Below are 24,498 nucleotides of genomic sequence, written 5' to 3' on the forward strand. Positions count from 1 at the left end.
ATTCTTTTAGGAAGCTTTCATATGAGTATTCGCCAATTTCATTTTATTCCTTTTTTAAACTGCATCTAATAGCTATATGATTGTACTGCAGGGTTTTTCAAAGAGTCAGCTGATTACCTAGCTAGAAGCACGCTTTTCTTCTTTAAAATCAAAGTAGGTAACCAGTATTTTTCAGAAGTATAGAAAACGCACAAAAGCATTTCACCTCTGTATTTTGGTCTTCAGATGACGCATAGTTTTTCTCTATTGTCTACCAGAAGCAGCATTGCGTTAATGAGTAAAAGTGGCATTGTTGTCAAGAGAACTGTTACAATGAGCTGAAATTTAAATATTTGAAAAAGAAACTCGGCAGTTCAAGAGATTGTATCTGTGCACACGAAATTTAAGCATTTTCCTGTGGATGCTACATGTGTAACAACCTATCCCATGTGAATATCCTGTGGCTCTACTACTTTTCTCAAAAGTGAGTGCCTTTGGGTTTGACAGGAAAAAATGAGCCAAGTAACATTTAATCGTCGTACCAATTTCAGTTCATAGAGCAGATAAATATGCTTTTAGCAAAGCTGTTGAAGATAAATGAGTGGTGAATGAATTAGTTTATAACTCCATAAATGGGTTACAACCGTTTCGCTAGCCACAAAGCAGCTCACCCAACACGGGAAGTGCTCCACTGTTTTTGTAACTAAATTTTACTTCAATTGATTAGCAGTATAATGAGACTTAAAGTGTGTTCTTTTTTGTTCCAGCCTTCCGGGAGAGCTGGGAAGAGTGGTGGACATACGATGGTATTTCAGGTAAGACAGACACCGTCTTTGTTCAGACTCAGTAGATTCAGTTCCAGTACACGGTCAGGAGCAATTGCTGCGAACCCTTTCAGTCGCTGCCACTTGTTTCTGTACAAAAACGTCTCTAAATGTGCTCACAGAGCTGCTAATATATCTCTCTGTGGTTAGAAGTGTTGGTATAAAATTACTGGAACTTAATGGAGTCCCAACGCTCGTAATAATAGTACGTAGTACTTGTGGATGTTGAAAAAATTCTCAAACCAACGTTCATCCGTAATTGTTGAAAAGTACTTCATTCTTAAAATTGACAGGAATCTACTTTTCCCATTGTCGCCTAGTATACACAGCTTATCTGACGAGCAGCAGTGCTTCATACTCTTTTTATGTTGAAGTCGATATCTGTATAGTTGGTAGGTCGGTAGAAACCAAACAGGGGGGGATATTCGTCACTGGCACTACCAGTCCCAGAAGGATAGGAAAGGTGCAGAAGTAGACCTAGCGTTGGTGAGTATCAGTATGAAGAAAAGTAGTGATTGTTATTTGGACGTTTCTTTTTTACCGTTCTCCAGTTAAGAGATTGTACTGAAGATTGTATTACACACAACTGTCTTTACAGAATGAGTTAAGAGATAATTTGATCCCATGACTCTGTAGGTTTCTTTAAACCTGCCGGTGTTCTGAAAACGTAAACCAAACACTACCTTCGAAGCAGTTAAACATGTACATCACCTGAAGAAAAAACGACCAGTTCTTTTTGATAAAATCATGTGGTCTTCTGAAGAAGACCCTTATAATTTTACCTTGATATGTTCGGAAACGATTAATTTCATTTTATCAGCTGCTATTGGATCGTGTGAGTCAAAGCTGCTTTATCGTAGAGCGAAAAATACGTAATTCTAAGAAAACTGATAAAAAAACTGAGATAACATAAGGAAGCTTTGAAAATTATAAAAAACTGCAATAGTGCAGGGTCGAAACTACTGTAGAGAATATACGGAACGTTCCACAGTGAAGCATTTTAGCTTAGACAATCTGTTACTGGACACTCTTTTTTTTCAGTTGTACTGGAAGCCTATTGAAAAATAAACTTGCAGAATAGTGCCAGATTCCTGTTCAGTGGTTACAGGAATATTATCCAAGTGTAGTTCGGTTTTGTGTTTAATATTTACGGAGTAAATAAGGTTTTTTCATTCGAATGAATCCACTTTCTTAAACACAAATGCCACGAGAATATATATGTACAGTGATGGATTCCGAGATACTTGAAGAACGACTTGCACTAAGTTCAACAACATATACCACAGATCGTTCTGATTGTCCTTCTGAGCTAGCAATACTGTTCGTGAATGTGAAAGATCATAGCATATAGAACAGAGTAAAACTAAAATACGATAGCACAGGATATAATAGAGTAAAAGTGTACAGGATAAACAAGTCTTCTATTTTCACTGCAAGATATATTGGAAATTTTATAGTAAGAATAGCAGCATTTAGTTTCTGCAGTAGATTCTGGCTTTGACGTTTACGTGAATTGTTCACTACCCATGGGTGAAATCTCTGATCTCATAGCGAAAAGTGTATTTATCAGTCTTCTCAATAACGATAGCTCAAATAAATAGCATTAGTTGGAAGTTCGACTGCACCAGCTGTTACACAGCCCCCATCTTCGGTACAGTCGATATCGCCTTCCTCTGCCACCTTCGGCGTCGTGAGACCATAGGCTCTGTCACATCTAGGCTAGCCGTCTTCCAGTGACACGAATCACAACTCAATTTTGAATGTTCAGTAACACGTTTACCTTGCAGGTATTGAACCAGTAACAATTAATAGGAAATAATATAATGAGATAACTACTGAGACGATAACACAACAAAGAAGGTATTCGATTCAGTTCTGCACTGTGGTCTAATAAACTAAATATTAGCCTACAGAATTTCGGACCGACTGTTGAAGTTCTTAGCAAAGAAACCGCAGCATGTCATTCACAAGATAGAAATTTTTTGAAGTTAAAATTGCTTGCCGCGTAACCAAACGGGGTGCTTTCGGACGGTCAGTGACCCATACGAATGGTTTACTAGCTGGCGTCGGATGTTTGGTGTGGCAATTCCAGGCTGAGACTGTCGTACGTGGAGAAGTTCCAGTGCTGGAAAATGGTAGTGAAATGCAAGAACGTATGTAGGCATCGACGTGTGGTACAGGGGATTAACAAATGTCACTTATCGTGTACAAACTGGCGCCAAGACCCGACTGCTGAATGACGACTAGTAGAGACATACAGGGCTATTACAAATGATTGAAGCGATTTCATAAATTCTCTGTAGCTCCATTCATTGACATATGGTCACGACATACTACAGATATGTAGAAAAACTCATAAAGTTTTGTTCGGCTGAAGCCGCACTTCAGGTTTCTGCCGCCAGAGCGCTCGAGAGCGCAGTGAGACAAAGTGGCGACAGGAGCCGAGAAAGCGTATGTCGTGCTTGAAATGCACTCACATCAGTTAGTCATAACAGTGCAACGACACTTCAGGACGAAGTTCCACAAAGATCCACCAACTGCTAACTCCATTCGGCGATGGTATGCGCAGTTTAAAGCTTCTGGATGCCTCTGTAAGGGGAAATCAACGGGTCGGCCTGCAGTGAGCGAAGAAACGGTTGAACGCGTGCGGGCAAGATTCACGCGTAGCCGCGGAAGTCGACGAATAAAGCAAGCAGGGAGCTAACCGTACCACTACCGACGGTTTGGAAAATCTTACGGAAAAGGCTAAAGCAGAAGCATTTCTTAAACTGGAGATTGGAAAACCGATGGATCGGTCGTGGTGGAGATCATGATCAACAATTCATATCATGGCCTCCACGCTCTCCCGACTTAATCCCGTGCGATTTCTTTCTGTGGGGTTATGTGAAAGATTCAGTGTTTAAACCTCCTCTACCAAGAAACGTGCCAGAACTGCGAGCTCGCATCAACGATGCTTTCGAACTCATTGATGGGGACATGCTGCGTCGAGTGTGGGAGGAACTTGATTATCGGCTTGATGTCTGCCGAATCACTAAAGGGGCACATATCGAACATTTGTGAATGCCTAAAAAAACTTTTTGAGTTTTTGTATGTGTGTGCAAAGCATTGTGAAAATATCTCAAATAATAAAGTTATTGTAGAGCTGTGAAATCGCTTCAATCATTTGTAATAACCCTGTACATTGCACATCTGGTAGTATGCATTTATGAGCGATTTAAAGTGTACTAACTACAGAAAACTAATCGTAGGAGGAGCAAATGCCAGACTAGAGTTCTTTGGATTTCTTAGGATGTGTAGTCCTCCTAAGAAGGAGCTAGCCTCGTCTGATATTTGAATATTGCTGCTCAATCTAGCATTCTTATCAGTTAGGATTTACAGGGGAAATAGAAAGTATCCGAAGAAGAGCAGCGTGTTTCGTCACATGTTGGCTTACTAAGCGCAGAAACGTCACTGAGAGGATCACCAGCTCCATTGGCTGATGCTACGTCTGAAGCGTTATGGAACACGGCGCGGTTGTTTAAATTGACAGAGCCTTTGTTCCTAGAAAAGTCAACCACTATATTGCTTATGAAGCTGATAACTGTACAGACTGGTGATCTTGCAGCTTTCGGAGAACGAAGTTATAGTGAAATCTGGACCTTTCGCTGCTAACAGGCGTTGATAAACATCAAGGGGGACAGTTGAAAAATGTGTGCTCCGACCGGAACTCGATCCCGGGACCTTCTGCTTACATGGCAGACGCTCTATCCGACTGAGCCACCGAGGACGCAGACGGTAGTGCGACAGCAGGGACTTATCTCTGGCACGCTCCCCGTGAGACAGACACTTTCCAACTTTCTGTCCATACACTACATTTGTAGTGACCCTGCCTACCATACTCATTACTCGCGGCATTCAATCTACTGATTCCCGTAAGAGTTCAGGTAGCCTGAGTGCATCAACACTGAAGACGATCATTGGCCGGTAAGCCTTATCTATATGAAGCTGATATCTGTACAGATATCGCTGGTGATTTGCAGCTCTAGAAGATTAATGAAATTTAGATCTTTCGCTGCTTACGGGCCTAGATTTCATTATAACTTCATTGTATTGTTTTGTCCTACGGATATCTCACGAAGGGCTACGAATGTAAAATTAGAGAGATTCGGGCTCACATGAAAGCTTATCAGCAGTCGCTTCTCCTGCACACTATTAACGATTCTAAGAGGAAAAGGTTGGACCTACAGCTGTAGTCAGAGCATTCTCCGCTACACGCCATAAGAAGGCTTTTAGAGTGCAGATGCAGATGTAGAAATGCACTAACTCAATGCAGTATTTAAAATACACATAATTTGTGGTTGTCAAATTTCTATCGGAACTTTCAATTAAAACTGAAATAAATGATGATTGTATTAAGACCGATACCCATTAAGTCACTTCTACATGAATATCTACAATTACATATATACCTGCACCGACATACATACTCTTCAAGCCACGGTATGGTGCATAGTAGGCACCCTTTACAAATAGTCATTTCCTTTCTAGTTCCACTCGCAGACATACAGAGATAAAAACGACGAACGTAGGAGCGTCATTCTGCAGTCAGGCTCAAATGTCGGTTTTCGAAATTTTCTCAATAGAGCCCCTCGGAAAGAAAGTTACTGTCTCTCCATTGGTATCCATTTGACTTCCGTAATACTTGCGCCTTGTTCGATCCCACCGGCAACAAATCTATCATCCCGCCTCCGAATTACTTCAATGTCCTCCTTTAATCCGTTCTGGTGTGAATCCCGAATACTCCAGCCGTGCTCAAAATTGGGTCGCACTAGCGTCTTTTAAGCGGTCTCCTTTACAGAAGAACCACACTTTCTTAAAGTTCTCCTGATAAAAACCGCAGTCGACCATTCGCCTTCCCTACTAAAATCATTACACGCTCTTTCTGTTTCATATTGCTCTGCAACTTCACGCCCAGGTATTTTAACAGCGTGACTGTGTCAAGCAGCACACTAGTAATGCTGTATTCCATCATTATGGTTTTGTTTTTCCTACTCATCTGATTTAACGTACATTTTTCCACATTAATCAGTAGATGCCACTTATCACACCAAGAAGAAACTTTATCTAAGTCGTATTCTCCTGCAGTCTTCTGCCACGCGGAAACTCCTTGCGGTTTGAGGCGCCATGTCACGGATTGCGCAGCGTCTCCCGCCGGAGGTTCAAGTCCTCCCTCGGGCATGTGTGTGTTGTTCTTAGCATAAGTTGGTTCAAGTACTGTGTAAGTCTAGGGACCGATGACCTCAGCAGTTTGGTCCCTTAGGAATTCACACACATTTGAACATCTGATTAACTTCTACACCTTCCCCTACACCATAGCATGATCAGCAAACAACCGCTGATCGCTGCTCGGCCTGTCGGATGGCTCATTTATGTACATACACTGTAGAATCAAATAAATTGGTACACCTGCCTAATATCTTGTAGCGCTCCTGCAATCACGCAGAAGTGCCGCAGTATCATGTGGCGTGGACTCGACTAAAGTCTGATGTAGTGTTGGAAGGAACTGACACCATGAATCCTGCAACGCTGTCCATAAATCTGTAAGAGTACGAGGGAGTGGAGATCTCTTCTGAACACCGCATTCCAGATATGCTCAATATTGTTCAAGTAAGGGGAGTTTGGTGGGCAGCGTAAGTGTATAGCAATTCTGGACATGTGGGATGTCGCGTTGTCCTGCTCGAATTTCCCAAGTCCGTCTGAACTCACAATGGACATGAATGAATGCAGGTGATCAGACAGGAGGCTTACGTACGAATCAGTTGTCAGAGTCATTTCTATACGTATGAGGGGTCCTATGTCACTTCAACTACACACGCCCCACACCGTTATAGAGCCTCTACTAGCTTGAATAGTCCCCTGTGACATGCAGGGTCCAGGGATTCATGAAGTTGTCTCCATACCCGAACGTCCATCCGCTCGATACAATTTGAAACGAGATTGGTTCAAATGGTTCAAATGGTTCTGAGCACTATGGGACTTAACATCTGTGGTCATCAGTCCCCTAGAACTTAGAACTACTTAAACCTAACTAATCTAAGGACATCACACACATCCATGCCCGAGGCAGGATTCGAACCTGCGACCGTAGCGGTCACGCGGTTCCAGACTGAAGCGCCTAGAACCGCTCGGCCACACCGGCCGGCTAAACGAGATTCCTGTATGTAATAAAGGTGAAAGAACGGACCTGATATTTTACAGACAAATATCCTTAAGATCGGTCTGCTGCAGAGCAGTCAATTCTAATACAATAAATTTCCTTAAGAAGGAAAAGCTTCTGTAAACAAATCAGATGGGCTGAGAGAACATGGCTCGTGTGAATCTCAGCTTCCCCCGTTTACGTTTGAGATCCTGCGAGATTCTGACATTGCCGTAAAGTATTTGACAGTATGCCACACTGTCGACTGTTAACGAAGGCACAAGCATACGGAATAGGTTCCCAGATATGCGTGTGGCACGTAGACTTCTTAAGTAACAGAACCCAGTATGTTATCACCCAAGGCGAGAGTTGATCAGAGACATGGTTACCTTCAAGAGTGCCTCGAGGAAGTGTGATAGGACTACTGTTACTTTGTAAACTGAAGCTCCAAATAAACTGGTACAGACATGCGTATTAAAATATAGATATATGTAAACAGCAGAATGCGGCCCTGTGGTCGGCGACGCCTGTATAAGACAACAAGTGTCTGGCGCAGTTCCTAGATCGGTTAATGCTGCTACAATGGCATGTTATCAAGATTTAAGTGAGTTTGTACGTGATGTTATAATTGACGCACGGGCGATGAGACACAGCATCTCCGAGGTAGCGATGAAGTGGGGATTTTCCCGTAAGACCATTTCACCAGTGTACCGTTAATATCAGGAATCAGGTAAAACATCAGATCTCCGACATCGCTTCGGCCGAAAAAAGATTGTGCAAGAACGGTACCAACGACGACTAAAGAGAATCGTTCAACGTGACGTAAGTGCATCCCTTCCGCAAATTGCTGCAGATTTCAATGCTGGGCCATCAACAAGTGCTAGCGTACAAACCATTCAACGAAGCATCATCGACTTGGGCTTTCGGGGCAACTCGTGTACCCTTGATGACTGCACGACACGAAGTTGTACGCCTCGCCTGGGTCCGTCAACACCGAAGTTGGACTGTTGATGACTGGAAACATGTTGCTGTCGCTTTAGACTTCGCGTAAAACGAGAAATAAGCTAAGTAAGATAACAATGTTTCAGTGTACTCTTCGTAAAATCGAATTCTGATTCCATCACGACCTGGCGACATAATCAGTTTCAACTCTTTCAGTTGTTTCTCTACGCTGTGTGTGTTTATTACTGTCTTCTCCATAAGGGAGCTGTGCGATGGTCAAACGACGGTATATTTGTGCGACTCTCTCGCGTTAACGATTTGTTAGATACGTAGTTTAAAACTTCGGCTTTCGACTTACATTTATTTAAGGTATAACTTCCCTAATTAACGATTTCAGGACACGCCGTAACGTGTACTCCAAATTATTTTCAAATGTGAAAGTTCGGTAACCATCATTATGTGTCATTTGCCACTCACTCACTCACAGGTGATGGTTTCTTCCAGTCGTTTCCATATGTAACACTTTCCAGTGTTACATATCTATGCCACTCCACGTTTCCTGATGCCATCTACGCAACTTCGAGTGTCGTCTCATTCATTTTCCGTGTCAAGAAAGCCAGCAGCATCTGACGGGGAGTACTTATGGTACTACAATAATTTCATCCTGAATGTTAATCGTTTCCAGTCCGTAATCACCTTTTCTGCAAGCAGCGTGGTTCACGGTGAGAGGTCCTGCGGAACAGGGATGATAAGCAAGCCACTTAGCCATTCAGTTAACTACAAGGAAGTGACAAGAGAGCTCACTTTCCAAGGTCCAGGTTCAAGTTAGGTACAAGCAGCTAACGGCACATATCAACCTTCTGATCACTCCGTTCCTAATCAGAATCGCTCAACTTTGTTTTATCTGGAGGATGTGGTAGGGACTGGTTGCCGAGTAGTAATCTGAAGAAGATAACAACATTTGTTGCCGTTGTCTTCTGTCGGAAGACTGGTTTGATCCAGCTTTCCATCATACTCTATGCTGTGCGAGCTTCTTCACATCCGAATAACTACTGCATCGTAGATCCTTTTGAATCGACTTACTGCACTCATCCCTCAGCCTCCCTCTACTATTTATAACCCCCACTCTTCCATCCAGTACCAAACAGGTGATCCCTTGATGTTTCACAACGGCGTCCTACCAACCGCTTCCTTCCTCTAGTGCAGGAGCGGGCAAACGTTGCACGCGGCTCGTGAGCGCACAGCGCTGCACGTGTGCTGCTCGCGTGCAATCGTCGAATGGGGCAGTGGCGACAGCCGGCAGGTTGCGGCAGTGTAGTACCAGGCTAAGCAGCGGACGTTGATGCGAAGCGACCACTACGTAGTGAACGTTGTATTTCAAGAACCGGAAAATCCAGAGTGAATCAAGGAAACGGAGACGTGTAGATTTGCTATCTTTTAAAAAGTAATGGGACAATCATTTTTTCTTTGTGCAAAGACGTGAAAATCCGAAATGTTTAATATGTGGCAGTATTCTCGATGGTCAGCGGAAGTTTAGTATTAAAGGCCATTAAATTTCACAAGGACGAGTACAATTTATTGTCGGATTTTGGGCGGATGGGGAAATTGACTGAGCTTAAGAAGAGCGACCTGACGATATTAGATGCATCCGTCCTAGTTGCTGTTGTCACGAGAGATCTGCGACTTTCTCTCGTCATGTCTCTCATCTAACTGATTTTACATTTTATGGAGCACTCTTTTCAATTTTTCAGGACGACAACAATAATAGCCCAGCGGTACGTGCAAGCTATAAAATTGCGCTTAATATAGTGAGAGCTGGAAAACCATTTGCTGAATTAATAAGTCTCGGTTAAGAGCAAACATAAGTGATGAAAATTTACGTAACTGTTTGCGTTTGTCTGTATGCAGAAATTTTGTTCCAGATATTAAACGTATTGTAAACTCCACCTGTGATAACTAAATAAAACGTATCGTAGTTAATAGGTACTCTTTCAAACCATGATTTATTTCAAGCACTCCTGCTAACCTTATTCCATCATTCAATAAAGCAAGCTAGGAAAACAAAACGCATTACAGGGGAAGGAGTGGACAGAAGGTATGGTGGGGAGGGGAGGTAAGCGGGTGGCCAGCTTGCCCCTGTGTGCCCTGTGTGCCCCTGCTCTAGTCAAAACTGTGCCACTAATTTCTTTTCTCCTCGATTCTAATCAGTACCTTCTCATTAGTTACATGTTCTACCCATCTAATGGTCAGCGTTCTTCTGTACCACCACATTTCGAAAGTTTCTTTTGTCTTATTCTCTAAACTGTTTACCTTTCGCCGGCCGCGGTGGCCGAGCGGTTCTAGGCACTTCATCCAGGAACCGCGAGACTGCTACAGTCGCAGGTTCGAATCCAGCCTCGGGCATAGATGTGTGTGCTGTCCTTAGGTTAGTTAGGTTTAAGTAGTTCTAAGTTATAGGGGACTGATGACCTCAGATGTTAAGTCCCACAGTGCTCAGGGCCATTTGAACCATTTTTCTTTGTTTATCTTTCATGTTTCACTTCCATATATTGCTACACTCCATGCAATTAATTTCCAACAAGACTTCCCATAACTTTAATCTATATTCCATAACAACAAATTTCTGTTCTTCACATACCCTTTTCTTGTCATTGTCAGTCCACATTATATATCTTCTCTACTTCGGCCATCATCAGTTACTTTGCTGCCAAAATAGCAAACCTCATCTGCAACTTTAAGTGTCTCGTTTCCTAATCTAATTTCCTTAGCATCACCTGATTTAATTGTACTATTTTCCATTATCCTTGTTTTGCCTTTGTTGATGTTTATCATATATCCTTGTTCCCAGACACATTCGGTTCTCCTCTTCCAAGTTCTTTGCTGTCTCTGACTCAAATACAATGTCATCAGCAAGCCTCAAAGTTTTTATTTCTTCTCCAGGGAACTTTAATTCCTTCTCAGTATTTTTCCTTGGTTTCCATTATTCGTTGCTCAATGTATAAATAATCCGCACACCATGTTTGCTCTTGTAGTACATTGAACAGTGGAACGTGAGCTCCTTAAAACAACATTCAAAAAGGGGAATTAATAATTCTTGTAGCACTTAGTTGGTAGTTCAAAAATGGTTCAAATGGCTCTGAGCACTATGGGACTCAACTGCTGTGGTTATAAGTCCCCTAGGACTTAGAACTACTTAAACCTAACTAACCTAAGGACATCACACACATCCATGCCCGAGGCAGGATTCGAACCTGCGACCGTAGCGGTCGTGCGGTTCCAGACTGTAGCGCCTTTAACCGCTCGGCCACTCCGGCCGGCTTAGTTGGTAGTGGAGAAACACATTACACTAACCGTAAGAGCAGTTTCAGTATGGGAAGGAAGATTGAGATGTGATAGTCGGTTCCACTTCTTGGTGATTGTGGCAGGGCAGCATATGAAACGAAATGTATTGTACACATGAGTATTAGAAGACCAGTTACTCGTCTCATAGCACACCGAGACTCACCAGCGAACATGTGATCCGGCACATAATGAATGTGGAGCGGAATCAGACACTTAATCGGTAATTTGTAGAGAAAACCTATACAAACACTTCTACGGACCCACATACTGCCAAGGTTGTTTCGACTACGCTGCAGAAGTTCCACTGTGATGCTCGTACACATCCCCCATACAATGCGGATCTCTCGCTACGTGATTCCCGTATTTTTGTAGCCCTGGTCGTCGATTTGCTGTGGATGAAGAGGTACACGCCCTAGTACAATCTGTGTTCCTCATGTGAAGGTAAACATTTTCCCGTGATGGAATTGATCATCTTTCCTCACAGTAGGATAAATGTATTAACCGCTATAGCGATTAATTTTGAAATAATAAACAGTTTATATACTTTTTCCCACCTGTCTCGTTTTCATTTGACTGTTAAGCTGTCGCAATGCAGATAATGTCTGAAGCCAAGGTCTTTTACGTATATGTTGTGTGTGTAAATAGAATACTAGCAACACAAAGTAAAACTGATTGGAGATGGAGAGTTAATGATAATTCACAGGGTTGTCACATAAAATGGTAATAGGCATTAACTGTTTTACGCTCATACAGGAAACGCAGCAGATCACACATGAGAAACTCAGAAGGATTTTTAGTCTTTTCGGCACTACAGTGCTTCTCGTTCTCGTTTTTTAGTGAATGTAGTAGATAAAATATTGAATCCTTAAGAAAAAGACGATAGTATGTAACCGAGAGACACTGGGAATGTGCTTTCCCTCTAGAAGTTTTAAACCAACGTTAGTGAGAACCCGCGCAAAGAGGAGCTACAGTGTAACAACGAGGCAGCGCATATATATAGCCTAGAACACGCCTGGAAGGCTGCTCTTACGTCATAGCTTTACATTGATCCACTGAGAATTAGCTTTCAACTTCAGCATGTATCGGATGCAGAATAGCAAGGCCGAATAGGTCACCGTCTATAATTTCTCCATTGCTGAGCTTGTTTTGGTTCCCAACGAATGCGTTCTAGACAAAGTGAATCTTATTTCTTTGGATCCTTAACGACGAATGGCATTTCTTGTGGTTGTTTGCAATACAGGATGACTCTGCCGATAATACTCCAACGTCAACGATGCTGAAAACAGTTGCTTGAAGTTTTATTGTAGGTCTGTTGACGGTGCTGGTCAACATCTCGATATAATAACATTCGGATTTTTTCAAAATTTTACTACATTGAGAAGATGTAATTCACCAGAAAATAATTTCCGTGTTACTATCTAACAATGAGTTAAAACGCTAGACGAGTTACTATTTCTCCAACAGTCCTTGTTCATAGATACATGAAGTTTTGCAGCGATTTAGATCCGTGTTTCAGTTTGGAACAGCTTTGCTCAGACACTTTCCATAATGTGTATTTAATAATCATGGTGCTCTAAATGGCTCTGAGCACTATGGGACTCAACTGCTGAGGTCATAAGTTCCCTAGAACTTAGAACTACTTAAACCTAACTAACCTAAGGGCATCACACACATCCATGCCCGAAGCAGGATTCGAACCTGCGACCGTAGCGGTCACGCGGCTCCAGACTGTAGCGCCCAGAACCGCACGGCCACTTTGGCCGGCAATCATGGTGCTTTTGGTTCTATAAAACCTACGCGGTAGATGACCTCATAAACATGGAGACATAATTTAATTATGTGGTAAATCGATGAACTTGAAGCAGTGGCTTTATTTAACTGCTGGTCAAAAATCTCAGCACAGCTAATTGAAATTGGCTCCAGAAGACCGTTTCGACTCTGATTACAAAGCAAATTATCAGTACTGCTACTCGAGACAAGCATAGTTCCTATGGATTACACCACCATTTCCTGGAGATGACTCGTTATAAAATAGTATTATAATATTTTAATGTACATTTTTTTATGAGAACGTTTATTTGGTCACAAATAAGAAACGTACAATGAATGTATTGTAATGGACACTGATCACTCCCCACCTGGCAGCAACAAAGATGCTGAGGTATTTTATGCTAATACTTAAGAACAGAAAGTCACCAAATGCCACTTAGTGGACGCCAAAAGCACTTCTCTTACCATGTTCGCCTTATAGGCATTCTTCTCTCGCGTCTTCAACTTCATAAATTCTTCCAACAGTCCTGTCTTTTTAACGGAACAATACGATTCTGTCAACTGAACAGCAAGAACGACAAATAGTTTCTACAATAATTATGTTAATGGTGTCAAGGGGTCCATCTCATGTTGATGAGACAGGAGGACATTTGAGCCCAATTAGATGAACAAATATGCGGAAAGTTCAGATTTCAAATACATTTGTTCTAACTAGGTTCTAACAGTTTGCTTCTCCTAATAGAGCACTTAACTTACCGAGATAGGTAGTATATGTACCTCAGCGACAGAGATGGCCGCACCATAGATGCAACCAGAACTAAAGACTATAGCTCTGTCCTACATACATTTTAATCCGAGCAATTTGGTCTTGGTCTTCCACTCTTATTATTGCCTCTTGCTTCTTCTACAAATTGTATATTACCCGTTTCTTCCTGTAGCTTGTGCACTTTTCCTTCAGATTTACGAGCATCTTGTGTCATTTTGCACCGTTGAACGCTTTTTCCTGGTCGACAAATCCTATGAAAGCGGATTGATATTTCTTTGGTATTGCATCCATTATCAACTGCCACGTCATAACTTTCTCTCTAGTGTCTTTACCTTTCCTAAAGCCAAACTGATCGTCATCTAATTCATACCGTTTTATTTTCCATTATTCTGCATATTAATTTTGTCAGCTGCTTGGATGCATGAACTGTGAAGCTGACTGCGGTAATACTCGCACTTGTCAACTCACGCAGTCTTCGGAATTACGTGGATAACATTTTTCCGAAAGTCAAATGGTATAGTAATTTTGTTGCCACTTCTCCAAAATGATTTTAGAAATTCCGATGGAATGTTATCTACCTCTTCTGCCTTACTTGATCTCAAGTCTTCCAAAGCTCTTTTAAATTCTCATTCTAATACTGGATGCTCTGTATCTTCTATATCGACTGCTGTTTTTTCTTCTATCAAATCGATCAAGTCTTTCCCTCATAGAGGTCTTCATTGTACTCTTTATACCCGCCCGCTCTCTATTCCACTGTTAACAGTTGAATTCCCATTGCTACCACCCAAGCCTTTAATTTCAGCGAATGCTGTTTTAATATTTTTATAAGAAGACTCAGTCCTTCCTCCATCATTTCTTTTCCGATTTCTTCACATTTCGATGCAACGATTCACCTTAGCTTCCCCGCACTTCCTATTTATTTAGTTAATAAGTGATTTTTATTTCTCTGTCCCTGATTTCCCTGAATATTTTTGTAATTCCTACTCATTAGTCTTCACTTCAGCCTTCTCTACATCATTATTAAATTGCGATCTGAGTCTGTAGCTGCTCCTGGGGACAGATTACGACGCAGTATCTGATTTAGGAATCTCTGCCACACCATGATGTAATGTAACTGAAATCTCCCTTTATCTCACGGACTATTCGAAGTACACCTTTTGTAATTTTTGAACAGAGTAGTCGCTGTTTCTAGGTGATATTTATTGCAGGGCTCAATAGTCTTTCTCCTTTCTCATTCCTGGTACCAAGAACATCTTCTCCCCTAAACCTTTTCTCTACTTCTTCACCTACAACCGCATTCAAGTCCCCCCATGCATAATAGATTTTCCTCTCCATTTGCGTACTTAATTATAAAAAAAAATGGTTCAAATGGCTCTGAGCACTATGGGACTCAACTGCTGTGGTCATAAGTCCCCTAGAACTTAGAACTACTTAAACCTAACTAACCTAAGGACATCACATACATCCAAGCCCGAGGCAGGATTCGAACCTGCGACCGTAGCGGTCGTGCGGTTCCAGACTGTAGCGCCTTTAACCGCTCGGCCACTACGGCCGGCCACTTAATTATCCGTTCAATATCCTCATATACTTTCTCTGTCTCTTCAGCATGCGATGTCAGCGTGAATACCTGAGCCATCGTGGTCGGTGTTTGTTCGTTGTCGATTCTGATGAGAACAGCACTACCACTGAATAGCGCATTGTAACTCACTCTCTGCCCTACATTCCCATTCACAACCAATCCCACTCCCGCTGTACCATTTTCTGCCGCTGTTGATATTACAGTATACTCATATCACCAGAAATCCTCGTTTTCTTCCCATGTCATTTCACTGACTCCCGCTCTATCCACACTGAGCATAGAGGCCTGCTGAGTTACCAGTGATATCATTTGACACCCACCAATGCTCCAACCGTCCTCTATGTTGACCATCTGACGAGACATAGTCTCAAAATGATTTCTGATAAAATCGAAACCGGTTACGGTTTTAACGTGTGATTTTTAATTTTTAATAAATCCTTGCGATCAAAACTGATTAGTATTTGAATAACACACTTAAACAATTTAACATCCAAAGTTATGCAAACTAAATAATTCCTTCGCATCGTAAACGAACTATTCTATTGTACGTTATGTTTTGAGATCAACTATGTTTCGAGGCTACAATTACCTCTACTTCATGGTTGGGAAAAAATGATATTCAGTTCCGAAATAAGCTCTGTTAACTAAATTATTTATTTCCTTACTGCCGAAATATGTCACTCTAGTTACTTCGAGCACGGTATTTACTTCGTCCTGTCACCAAAACTGTTATCACTGATGTCTACAACGGATGATACTAGCGTACACAGCGGTAACACTGGTGTGTCCTTTGACGTTTGCAAAGGTAAAACTGCCACTCAGTCGTCCGATATTGATCGCCGAGTGGACTGCTAGCCACCAGCGTAAATATCAGCTTTAGCGTCGGGGGCAGGGTGGGGGGCTGCGACCCCTCTGCAGCGCTGATGTTATTCACCTGCCGTCAACTTGGCCAACACGCCCAACTCGATTATTAACTTTCACCGAGCCGCGCTACAGAAATAAACGTAACAAGCACACCCAGAGGCAATTTATCACAGTACCGAATCAAGTTCAGCGCCATTTATACCACAACCACTCCGGTGAATGGAGTCAACAGACACTGTTTAGGGTAGGATGTGAAACAGGTGACGGTCTAAAATAACTGTTTAAGGTACAGGAACATTAGAAGCAGGTCTACAGAGATGCACCATACTGTGCTGGTTACATTCAGAAGCTATTAGGGGCAGGAGAACTCTAACGGCTTATATCGTGTACATTTTTACCCCATAAATCTAACATAGTTTTTGGAACAGGGAACAATTCAGTAATCAGTTAGTAGGAACTTAGGGGATGCAAGAAATGTACCCCATTAAAATGGGTTCTGCTCAACGAAAATAAATACTGTCTAGAGCACAGGAACTAAACGCTATTAAGTAAAAAGACGAGGGTTGGAACTTAAATAGTGGCAACTATTTATTCACAACCGATACAAAAGAGTTATTTGCTTGTGCCTGTTACTGTCCTTCAACGTAGTCACCAGCATTGTGTAGAACCCTTCGCCAGCGATGTGGAAGGCGTAGTATACCGATAGCACAGCCTGTTCTGTTGATGGTGCGAATGGAGTGGTCTACTGCCTGTCGAATCTTACGCTGTATCGTAGCCCTGAATGAGACATGGGCCACATCGCACGAACAGAACTGAAACGCCAATCGAACGAATGGCGTCATTATAGGTCGCTGCGAAAGTCGAAAGTGCGTCGGAGCTCCAGTATACGACTGTGATGGTGTTATCCTAACACATTACATTCCTCCATGGCAGACCGTCAATGCACAGTGTTACTGGTTTTTGGAGCATCACCTGCGACCAGCTTTGCGAAAGAAGCGGCGACACTTTGTGCGGAACCCACCCATCATTTTGCACGAGGCCGGTCGGTGTGGCCGAACGGTTCTAGGCGCTTCAGTCCGGAACCGCGCTGCTACAACGGTCGCAGGCTCGAATCCTGCCTCGGGCATGGATGAGTGTGCTGTCCTGAGGTTAGTTAGAGTTAAGTAGTTCTAAGTCTAGGGGACTGATGATCTCAGATGTTAAGTCCCATAGTGCTTAGAGCCATTTGAACCACTTGATTTTGCACGACAATGCGCGGGATCATAAAACGCAAGCTGTGGCTGCTCTGTTCGGTGGGGACTGGGAAGTACTGTACCACCCACCATACTCCCCTGACTTAAGTCCTTGTGAGTTTGATTTGATTCCGAAGATGAACGAACCACTTCGTGGCATTCGCTTCGGAATTGTTCCAGAGATTCGACAGGCAGTGGACCGCTAGATTCGCACCATCAACAGAACAGGCTCTGATAACGGTATACTACGCCTTCCACATCGGTGGCAATGGGTTTCACACAACGCTGGTGACTACTCTGAAGGACAGTAACAGGTGCAAACATGTAACTCTTTTGTATCGGTTGTGAATAAATAGTTGCCACTATTTCAGTTTGAACCCTCGTAACTGGGATGGAGATAATCAAAGGCTCGGTGGAAGACAGATAACGAAGACGAGACAATATCAATAATCACACTGAAGAAAATATTACTGACCACCTTGAAGTAGGGCGCTGATTACTTCAGGGCACTGTTAATGATACACACCTGCGGTCACGGTAAGGGATCTGAGCAAGAAAATGGGTCAGCACAGAGACGTGACGGAACAGCAGGAAGGAGCTATCGTGTTTTGATGTCCCTATGACCACACAGTAAATGAAGTTGAGTGATGGGTTTCTGTTTCAACGCAGAGTGTCCATCACGTCTACAACCAACGGTGTACCACTGGACACCATGATAACCAGCCTAAGAACAGTCGTCGTAAACAGATCCCAGTCCGCAGGGGCAGGAGACGACTGTCCTGCCTTGTAAACCGATTTCTGACAGTAAATGCAGGTCCTTATCAACCTGTTTTCGGGAGACCATTGCGGAGGGAAGTGTATGCAGTAGAAGGTTGGAGTCGGGTTCGTCGCGCAAGAACACTGCTCACGTTGTCACATAATGCTGCATACCTCTAGTGGGCGAAACAATACGGAAAGTAGACGAAGAGTGTGGGTCAATGCGACGTTTAATGCTCCGTGTGTGGGGGTTGTTGTTCAGGTTGGAGGTAGTCCAACGTGATCTGTTTCCTACCATAATTTGAGCCCACTCGTTCAGATTACCATGAACATGAACCAGGACGTATATTTCAACATTTATGGTAAATATGTGTAACCCATTCTTCTATATTTCTTCTACATCTCTGTGATGACTAAGTTGCTGATACTCGCATCTTTCAAGATGACAATATCCTTGTGCAAAGTATGGTACTACACACACCATACCGCTCCTTGGCCTTAACCCTTCGGAGAATTTGTGGTATCGTATGTAACAATATGTCCAATGCAGCAATCAACATCCATGCAAAAAGTTTGCTGCATGGGTTATTTATCGACGAGTGGCTTCAGCTAGTTTGACATAGAATACTTCAAGGAGCTCCCGAACTCTTTTCTCCCAAAATAGAGACACTCAAGTATAGAGGTGGTGTTAGACGGTATGGTAATGCCTCTCGGGGTGACAAATTTTTTGTGCGCTGGGCTTAATTACAGCACAAAGAATATACCTCTGCCACTACATTGGTTGCTTGGAATACTGGCTGGAAGTGTTGAGTGCGATAATGACTAATTGCAACATTAAACTATCCGTGAGAGGGGCAAAACCCATCTATATAGTCAACGGGCTGCTACGAGCTGTGGAGTTTTGAGTTTCTTCAGTCGATGGATTCGTATGTCAAGAAAGTCACCAAAGCCAGTACAGATATACGAGCATTTTATAACAACATGACGTATTTCCGTTGCTCATTCAAGACCTCGCGCCACTAGGAACGTTCAGTTCTCTCACCGTTTTATCTCAAATTACTCGTCCCTGACACCGTTGAAGTATGGGGGCTATTTAGAGTTATGAGAAATTTACAAGTAAAAACACCAACAGCCAACATCACTAACTGTAATTTTATTTTTTGCGATCGGTTTCACCAAACCTAAGTTCCCATCAGCGAATCTGTAAGGCCTATAGATCGCAAATTACAAATAATATCAGGTCAGATACAATAAAGTAGTGTGCACATTTTCACAAAATGGCACAACATACCTTATCCACAAGCACCTCAATACATCTCGAACGTATCAAGTCGTGACACGTCATTCCAGGAACATGCAGAAATCGATACTTTAACATGTCAATAATAAAACAAGATTTACATAACATATCATGTAAACCCATGTTCACACAATAAGTGAAAGGGAAACTGAGGGACAAGTCAAAGTAAAGATGTTACCAGCAGGTAACACTGTAGCAGGAAATATACGGAAAAAGAATCGTAAAATATAAAGCATAAGAAAAAAAGCTACATTCAAAAATTAAAAAAGGATTGAAATTTATACATTTTAGTGTGTAATTCAGACCAAAGTATTTTAGAAAAGAAATGCCATATATATATATATATATATATATATATATATATATATATATATATATATATATAAATTAGAAAACAATGGCATTTCTTTCTAAAATGCTTTGGTCTGAATTATGTTGTTGTTGTGGTCTTCAGCCCTGAGACTGGTTTGATGCAGCTCTCCATGCTACTCTATCCTGTGCAAGCTTTTTCATCTCCCAGTACGTACTGCAACCTACATCCTTCTGAATCTGCTTAGTGTATTCATCTCTTGGTCTCCCTCTACGATTTTTATCCTCCACGCTGCCCTCCAATACTAAATTGGTGATCCCTTGATGCCTCAGAACATGTCCTACCAACCGATCCCTCCTTCTGGTGAAGTTGTGCCACAAACTTCTCTTCTCCCCAATCCTATTCAATACTTCCTCATTAGTTATGTGATCTACCCATCTAATCTTCAGCATTCTTCTGTAGCACCGCATTTCGAAAGCTTCTATTCTCTTCTTGTCCAAACTACTTATCGTCCATGTTTCACTTCCATACATGGCTACACTCCATACAAATACTTTCAGAAATGACTTCCTGAGACTTAAATCAATACTGGATGTTAACAAATTTCTCTTCTTCAGAAACGCTTTCCTTGCCATTGCCAGCCTACATTTTATATCCTCTCTACTTCGACCATCATCAGTTATTTTGCTCCCCAAATAGCAAAACTCCTTTACTACTTTAAGTGTCTCATTTCCTAATCTAATTCCCTCAGCATCACCCGACTTAATTAGACTACATTCCATTATCCTTGTTTTGCTTTTGTTGATGTTCATCTTATATCCTCCTTTCAAGACACTGTCCATTCCATTCAACTGCTCTTCCAAGTCCTTTGCTGTCTCTGACAGAATTACAATGTCATCGGCGAACCTCAAAGTTTTTATTTCTTCTCCATGAATTTTAATACCTACTCCGAATTTTTCTTTTGTTTCCTTTACTGCTTGCTCAATATACAGATTGAACAACATCGGGGAGAGGCTACAACCCTGTCTCACTCCTTTCCCAACCACTGCTTCCCTTTCATGCCCCTCGACTCTTATAACTGCCATCTGGTTTCTGTACAAATTGTAAATAGCCTTTCGCTCCCTGTATTTTACCCCTGCCACCTTTAGAATTTGAAACAGAGTATTCCGATGAACATTGTCAAAAGCTTTCTCTAAGTCTACAAATGCTAGAAACGTAGGTTTGCCTTTCCTTAATCTTTCTTCTAAGATAAGTCGTAAGGTCAGTATTGCCTCACGTGTTCCAGTGTTTCTACGGAATCCAAACTGATCTTCCCCGAGGTTGGCTTCTACTAGTTTTTCCACTCGTCTGTAAAGAATTCGTGTTAGTATTTTGCAGCTGTGACTTATTAAGCTGATAGTTCGGTAATTTTCACATCTGTCAACACCTGCTTTCTTTGGGATTGGAATTATTATATTCTTCTTGAAGTCTGAGGGTATTTCGCCTGTTCCATACATCTTGCTCACCAGATGGTAGAGTTTTGTCAGGACTGGCTCTCCCACGACCGTCAGTAGTTCCAGTGGAATATTGTCTACTCCGGGGGTCTTATTTCGACTCAGGTCTTTCAGTGCTCTGTCAAACTCTTTACGCAGTATCGTATCTCCCATTTCATCTTCATCTACATCCTCTTCCATTTCCATAATATTGTCCTCAAGTACATCGCCCTTGTATAGACCCTCTATATACTCCTTCCACCTTTCTGCTTTCCCTTCTTTGCTTAGAACTGGGTTTCCATCTGAGCTCTTGATATTCATACAAGTCGTTCTCTTATCTCCAAAGGTCTCTTTAATTTTCCTGTAGGCGGTATCTATCTTACCACTAGTGAGATAGGCCCCTACATCCTTACATTTGTCCTCTAGCCATCCCTGCTTAGCCATTTTGCACTTCCTGTCGATCTCATTTTTGAGACGTTTGTATTCCTTTTTGCCTGTTTCACTTACTGCATTTTTATATTTTCTCCTTTCATCAATTAAATTCAATATTCCTTCTGTTACCCAAGGATTTCTACTAGCCCTCGTCTTTTTACCTACTTGATCCTCTACCGCCTTCACTACTTCATCCCTCAAAGCTACCCATTCTTCTTCTACTGTATTTATTTCCCCCATTCCTGTCAATTGCTCCCTTATGCTCTCCCTGAATCTCTGTACAACCTCCGGTTCTTTTAGTTTTTCCAGGTCCCATCTCCTTAAATTCCCACCTTTTTGCAGTTTCTTCAGTTTTAATCTACAGGCCATAACCAATAGATTGTGGTCAGAGTCCACATCTGCCCCTGGAAATGTCTTACAATTTAAAACCTGGTTCCTAAATCTCTGTCTTACCATTATATAATCTATCTGATAGCTTTTAGTATCTCCAGGGTTCTTCCATGTATACAACCTTCTTTCATGATTCTTAAACCAAGTGTTAGTTATGATTATGTTGTGCTCTGTGCAAAATTCAACCAGGCGGCTTCCTCTTTCATTTCTGTCCCCCAATCCATATTCACCTACTATGTTTCCTTCTCTCCCTTTTCCTACACTCGAATTCCAGTCACCCATGACTATTAAATTTTCGTCTCCCTTCACAATCTGAATAATTTCTTTTATTTCATCATACATTTCTTCAATTTCTTCGTCGTCTGCAGAGCTAGTTGGCATATAAACTTGTACTACTGTAGTAGGTGTGGGCTTCGTATCTATCTTGGCCACAATAATGCGTTCACTATGCTGTTTGTAGTAGCTTACCCGCATTCCTATTTTCCTATTCATTATTAAACCTACTCCTGCATTACCCCTATTTGATTTTGTGTTTATAACCCTGTAGTCACCTGACCAGAAGTCTTGTTCCTCCTGCCACCGAACTTCGCTAATTCCCACTATATCTAACTTCAACCTATCCATTTCCCTTTTTAAATTTTCTAACCTACCTGCCCGATTAAGGGATCGGACATTCCACGCTCCGATCCGTAGAACGCCAGTTTTCTTTCTCCTGATAACGACATCCTCTTGAGTAGTCCCCGCCCGGAGATCCGAATGGGGGACTATTTTACCTCCGGAATATTTTACCCAAGAGGACGCCATCATCATGTAATCATACAGTAAAGCTGCATGCCCTCGGGAAAAATTACGGCTGTAGTTTCCCCTTGCTTTCAGCCGTTCGCAGTACCAGCACAGCAAGGCCGTTTTGGTTATTGTTACAAGGCCAGATTAGTCAATCATCCAGACTGTTGCCCTTGCAACTACTGAAAAGGCTGCCCCTCTTCAGGAACCACACGTTTGTCTGGCCTCTCAACAGATACCCCTCCGTTGTGGTTGCACCTACGGTACGGCTATCTGTATCGCTGAGGCACGCAAGCCTCCCCACCAACGGCAAGGTCCATGGTTCATGGGGGGGAGGGTCTGAATTATATATATATTATTTTAAATTTTTTAAATTTGTCAGAATTGTATATATATATATATATATATATATACATAATTCTGATATATTATTATTATTATAATTGTTGGCGAATTTTCCCTAAAAGGAAATCGTTAAGCTTATGACTTTGAAGGCTTGTTCTTCTTGTCCTTCCAGTACTCCTTCATTCTCTTGGAGAGGGCCTCTTTTCTCTCCTCAGACCATTCTTGTTTGGTCCGCTGTTTTAGCGCTTCTGACTTTACTTCCCAATTGTCTATGTGTTTTCGGAAGGTGCTTCTGTCTGTGGTGTTTGTGGTGCCAATTGCTTGTAGGTCTTTTCGGACTCCTTCCATCCAGGGAGTCGAGACTTTAAGTGTCTTGATGTGTTCTAGAATTTTCTTGGTGAGTCTTGTTTCAGGGAGTCTATCTAAATGTCCATAGAATTTAAGGCGCCTTTTTCTCATATCGTTCTCGATGTTCGAATATGCTTCTACTGGTGTGGGTCTTCCTCCTAAAATTTTCCTCATGATTTTGCGTTCTTCTTTTTTGATTTCTTCAATTTTGATTTTCCTGTTGAGTGCTAGTGTTTCGCTGGCATACAGTACGGCGGGTTTGATCACTGTGTTATAGTGTCTGATCTTGGTGTTTCTGGAAATGCATTGTTTGTTGTAGACGTTTCGTACCATGCCTAGTGATTTCCGTGTCTTCTGTTGTCTGTCTTCGTAAGCCAGTTTCTCTGTTCCGGTCGGTTCGATGATTTCGCCTAGGTATCTGAAGTGTGACCCCTTTAATTTTGCCGTACTTGGTTGTGATGTCGTGGCCTTCTCTTGTTAGGACTTGCGTTTTTTCAAAAGAGATTTATAGGCCGACTTTCTCGGCGCATTCTTTCAGGATTTCCATCTGTGTTTTTGCTGATGTTGGGTCATAGGTCAGTATCGCTAGGTCGTCTGCGAATGCTAGGTAAGGGATTTCCAGTCTTTTCCTTCCTAATGTGACTGGTCTCCAGGTGTTTTGTCTCCTGACTTCAGCTTCCCATTCGCTCATTACTTTGTCCAGGACGATGTTGAACAATAGCGGGGATAGTCCATCTCCTTGTCTTAGGCCAGTGTGTTTTTCAAAGGGGTCCGAGATTTCGCCCATGAATTTGACTTTGCATTTTGTATTGGTTAGTGTCTGTTCGATTAGTCTTCGGGTCTTTTGGTCTAGGCCTTTTTCTCTGAGGATTTGGATGAGGGACTTTCT

The 24,498-nt window shown here is 42.1% G+C and overlaps 1 protein-coding gene across 1 annotated transcript in view; it reads left to right on the forward strand.

Moving 5' to 3' along the window:
• LOC124622132 (carbonic anhydrase-related protein 10-like) overlaps nt 1–24,498 on the forward strand; it is a 403,585-nt gene that overhangs the window by 173,081 nt on the left and 206,006 nt on the right. The window contains exon 3 of the mRNA XM_047147753.1: nt 747–794. Coding sequence (XP_047003709.1) covers nt 747–794 — 48 coding nt within the window. The remainder of the gene's footprint in view (nt 1–746; nt 795–24,498) is intronic.

Source organism: Schistocerca americana, chromosome 7 (assembly GCF_021461395.2).
Source record: "Schistocerca americana isolate TAMUIC-IGC-003095 chromosome 7, iqSchAmer2.1, whole genome shotgun sequence".
Taxonomy (NCBI): Eukaryota; Metazoa; Arthropoda; class Insecta; order Orthoptera; family Acrididae; genus Schistocerca; species Schistocerca americana.